The 5,321-nt window shown below is 34.8% G+C and overlaps 1 protein-coding gene across 1 annotated transcript; it reads right to left on the reverse strand.

Moving 5' to 3' along the window:
• Nucleotides 1–753: 753 nt before the first annotated feature.
• On the reverse strand, nt 754–1,650 carry LOC113371230. The gene has a single exon (XM_026611867.1). It carries the CDS (start codon nt 1,648–1,650, stop codon nt 754–756), a length of 897 nt encoding a protein of 298 aa, XP_026467652.1.
• Nucleotides 1,651–5,321: the final 3,671 nt, after the last annotated feature.

A 5,321-nucleotide genomic window follows, 5' to 3' on the forward strand; every position in this document is an offset into this window, starting at 1 on the left:
TTCACTAAGTCGATCACTGAAAATATAGTACATCCTGCTAAATTATGGGCGTAGTCCGCAATATGACGAACGGGATATTTGTCTGGAATTGTGCGTGAGTTGAGTAGCCGATAATCTCCGCATGGACGCCACGTCGAATCCTTTTTCTGTGTGAGATGTAAAGGTGAAGACCAAGAACTATCGGAGGGTCTTGCAATGCCTAATTCTACCATATTCTTGAATTCTTCTTTGGCTACGCGAAGTAATTCTGGCTTGAGGCGCCGTGGTCTAGAAGAAACTGGAGGTCCTGGAGTGGTTCTGATATAATGAAATGTTTTGTGTTTGTTTTCTTGACACAAGCCTGATGGTCTGGTGATGGATGGAAAATCAGCTAATAATTTATTGTAAGCACTATCTCCAAATATAGACTTGACACTTTGTATCCGAGAGAATGTGACACATCCTGGAGATGACAGTGATGTCAGGTTGTCATGTAGACGAGAATTCTTTATATCGATAATGATATTGTAGTACGCCAAAAAGTCTGCTCCAAGTATAGGCATTGTTACGTCTGCTACGATGAATCTCCAAGTAAAATTTCTTCTTAGTCCAAAATCTAATTGCAAAATAATATCCCCGTACGTGCGTATGTTGGTTCCATTGGCTGCAGACAAAGTATAGTTTAGTTGAGGATTAGGTTTAGCAGTTAAGCGCCTTGGATACACGCAAACGTCTGAACCTGTGTCGACCAAAAACTGTACCTTAGTTCTGCGATCACTTATGAAGAGGCGACGGCTTGATGAAGAGCAAGGATAGGTCGCCATCACTCCTTGCCGTTGGAGTTTTCCTCTCTGAACGAACAATGACTCTCGCATTTTCTTGCCTTCTTTCCGAATTTGGCGTGGTACCAACAGAATGTTTTTCGGTTGCGCGATCTAGAAGTACTTCTCGGCCTGAAGAAGTGGTTAGACCTGTCTTGTCGAAATGGCTACAGTTTCTATTTGCTGATAGGTTGAGTCTGCTACGATAGGTTAACTTGGCTAATTGCTCTGTAAGATCTCCCACACGCTGTGTTAGTTGATCATTTTTATCAATTAGTTTTTGTATGATGTCTTGCTGTTGGTTGTTACTAGTTGCTGCGACTACTGGTGGTTGTGCAATCTCACATATTTTGTCGGCGAGCGATGCAAGTTCTTCTAGGTCTGCATTGATCTGGGTTTGCAATATTTGTTGAGTCTGTACCGGTAGTCGTTGAATCCAGATTTCTCGTAGGAGTGAATTGTCGACTGTAGTTGTTCCGACCAATGAACGAAGGTGACGTAGGAACTGAGAAGGACTTCGATCACCAAGTTCTTCTTGCAAAAGTAATTGCCTTATCCTTTGCCGTTCGGAAATTGATAGCCTTTTGATTAATTCCTCCTTTAGTTTTATGTATTTATTCTCTGCAGGCGGAGAATTTATCACGTCCTCAATCTGGAGTAAATATTTGCAATCTAGGTGAGCTATTACAAATTCATATTTAGCCAGGTCATTGATGATGCGGCATCGAGAAAATATTGCTTCGGCAATTGTGAACCACAATGTCGGTTTCTCACTCAAAAATGGCGGTAGATGCGGAGTGCGTGAGATTGCGTCCAGTTCCCCTTTAGTGTCCTGCATGTCTTGATTCATTGTTTGTTTTTTATTGTCTTCTATGCGAATAATCGACTATTGTATTTTAGCTCACACGCTATGTGGTCCAATTCAGCGTCGGGGTCACCAATTATGTGGGGTGGTCCCACATATAAAAATCAAGACACTATAAATGAAAAATAAAGTTTATTACAAAATTATAATAATTTACAAAATCTTCTTGGTTGAATGCCGGTATTCTTGGTATTCCTTGGTTGGACTCCGTAGTTTATCTAGGTGTTGCCTGCTCGACCAGTAGAAGAGAAAAGAGCTCGAGGATGGTAACTGCTTTGGTTATATACCTGGTAGCCTGACCCCCTCCACGCATTAGGGTCCCTAATAGTGTGGAGGCTAGTGTAGCTCTTTACTACTATTTTTCAATAGTAGGAGAGCTAGTGTCGCTGCAACCTTGATCTGATATTTCGTCAGAAATTTTCATTAGCAAAGTTGGATTTTCTACAAATTTAATTTATTTCTTATAAAGTTATTATTTTTAACTAAATTTACTATTTTCTATTGTAGTTCTTTGCCAGAAGGTTCAGTTAGTCATTTTTATCTCATTCTCATGTAAGCTATTGCAGAGGTTATATAAAATCATATATCAAATCATCAAATCTAACTTAAAAATAACAATACATACATCTTATAAAACAATTATATACCTACAAGTCTTTAAGGTCTTGCAAACTAAACAACAGTGCTCACAATCATAAAGCTTATCTCCTGATAGCAACGTTGCTTTATTTTTCTTTCTCTACTGTATTTATCAAGCTAAGATAATTCTAGTGCATTCTCTTCTTCTTTGTTTCATAAGTCTTCGATCTAATGAAATGCTAGTTTTAGTGCTTCCATTTTGTATTCAATTATGTAAAGAACGAAGATGTCTCCTGCCACATGGGTCGAATCAGTTTTCTTCTATAAAGATACTTGTAGTAATTAACTACACTAATGTCCTTAGAGGTTTATCTATCTTCGTTTCTGTCATTGCATTCGATTGGTTTATATTTATCTTTATTTTATATCTTCTATGATTTTTGATTGTGATTCTTCTTCTCCAATCAAAATATTTCTAGAGTTAACCTACCGCTCTTCATACACCTTGAGTAAGATTAATGACATGCATAATAATTGCAGGTGAAGATAAACCATCATTTTCTGTCGCGAGTCCGCGAGCTTTCCATTTGCCATCCATCATTTCCAATTCACCCATAAACGTTTTTGGTCCTAATGAAAGCTTGCTGCCAATCTAGGAAACAGGCATAGACATCATTGAGATAGACACTTCGATGAGGTGCTTAATATTATGAAAGCTTTGCGATGCCCATTTCTTTAGTGAATCCAAATTGTCTTTACTCCTGTGCTGCTTAATCTTATTTTCGTGTAATCGAGCGATAATTCTGACCATTTCCTTTTTGTATACTTCGGGCTGAAGAGTAATCATCGTCACAATCAAAAAGTTGTTTGTCCATTCTCCGACTCTATGTATTTTGTTCAGCAAAACGATCAGTTATTTAAATCCGTTGCTATCCAAACCTTTTCAGCAGTTGCACTGCCTCTTCAATAGGTGGATGATTTAATATTCATGTTGAACTGAAGAAGAATAACAAAATACATGGCACCAGAACATATCGCCTGAAAAAAAGAAAATCATTTTTACTGAAAAATCATTTCTGTAAGTATAGTAACCACGAATTACAAAAAAACGTCTTAATCTATTAATTTTATAAATTACTAAACCTTGTTCCAAATAGTGCGATCCAGATTGAACATTCTATAGCACGATAGTTGCAAATCTCTATGTCCAATTTCATAACAAAACGATTCTAATCTTTTTCTCATGCATGTACTTATATTGCTAGATTGAACGATTCCATAAATATATTCAATGCTTTGATTTATCTGACAATGAGAAAAACAACAACATTTCAAAGAAATATAAATATAAGCATTGGTTACTAAGTTAAATACAAACTTCATCGGCCAGTTTTCCTGATTCAAAAGGCAATATAAATAAGCATGTTTGGCACAAAAAATCCCAAATTGCTCCAAAAATTAAATCAGGAGAAATGATGTATACTTCCACACTTGCTATATATATTATTTTAGTAAACATATCAACCAAAAGAAGTACAAAAAAAGAAAAAATACAAATAGTTACTGCAAGACCAAAGACATTGATATCTTCAACAAGATCACATAACTTTAAATGAGCTTTGATAGTTTTTTTCAACTTGGATTCATAATTTTCAAGTAAAAATGAATTTTTGTTCATATCAAATCTTATTGGTGGATTCAGATAATTATTCAAAATATTGTTTATGCAATTAATTCGTCTCCTCAAAGTATGCACCATGTTTGCATAAAAAAATGTCATTGCAAATATTTGAATGAATGGAAGGCAATAACCACACCATAATTTAATGCTCGTTGTTATTGTCCCAAATTCTCCAGCCGTTGTAACTGCATAATATGCGAATAAAATTAATATAGTGGTGACTCCAATTATCATCTTACACAAAAAATATTTATACATTTCGTTCCAAACTTTTTGCACGTTTGTTTCGATCAAACATTTATCAATTAATTGAATTTCCGAATGTAATTTAATAAGTGTTTTTAAAAAAACACTGTCGAATGGAAAAAAAGATATTAATGAAGCGATACCAGAAGCTAATTGAGCAAGGAATATCACATAAAATATCTTTTCACTCACGGCAGATTGCTCAAAAAAAATACTTTTATTTACCATAAAATCGAAAAATATATACGTAAGAATAAGTAAAAATATAGTAGGTATCACTGTACGTTTTTTATCCTCGATTATTTCTATTTTGTCATTGCGCTTTACTACTTTAAAACTGAATATTCCTAAATTAGATAGCAAAGTGAGCATAGGGTAGTTTACTTCTAATACCGATTTTGGAACTGAAACTTTTTGTATTTTTATTATTTTTGTGTAAAGTTTCCGATACATTTTGAAAGTAGGTTAATATTTTTCAACGTAATGTGTTTATCAATTTGAGTAAGTGCTTAAATATATTAAGAAGTATATCGACTGTTCATGTATTCTGTATTCTGTTTATTTAATTGGGCTTTTAGTAATTAACTAATGAGCAAAATAATGTGAATTAGGCGCTGTTTATATGGTAACAGATAAATTCCATGTGTTATTATTACAATGGTTCAAAATGGTTCAGAATTATATACTCCAGTTCATAATCCAACGATTTTTTCTAAAATTTCGTTTTTTCACAAATGTGCCTTTATAGCAAATAAAAACGCTCGAGGACTGTTAGAACGTTTTCGGGGTGGTTCGGAATCATTCGGAATTTATACTTGTTTATCTATGTTCGGAATCATTCGGAAAGACTCACTATTGTTCGAAGTTTTTGGTAAATTTGGTTGTGTCTAGGTTCATGAACAAAGTATGTTCTACGAAAAACGTAGCCTCTACGTTCTACAAAGAATTCGGTCGTTTTTTAAGTTAGTCTACTGATTACAGCTGCACAATACACATATCAGTAGATTTAACCACCTAAATATGAAGGGACCATGTTTTCAACACTTAAGCCTTGGTATTCAAAAAGAGAGAAACGAAAACACGTAACACCAACTTTCAATCAGAAGCTATAAATCATCGAACGCCTATAAATCCTAAAACTTTTGTTTTT

This window comes from Ctenocephalides felis, unplaced genomic scaffold (assembly GCF_003426905.1).
Source record: "Ctenocephalides felis isolate EL2017-DRISC unplaced genomic scaffold, ASM342690v1 CF-g0.4_SCAFFOLD_01492, whole genome shotgun sequence".
NCBI classification, from domain to species: Eukaryota; Metazoa; Arthropoda; class Insecta; order Siphonaptera; family Pulicidae; genus Ctenocephalides; species Ctenocephalides felis.

Coding starts and splice junctions, on each gene's coding strand:
- LOC113371230 (XM_026611867.1), bottom strand. CDS start 1,650: ATGAATCAAGACATGCAGGACACTAAAGGGGAACTGGACGCAATCTCA.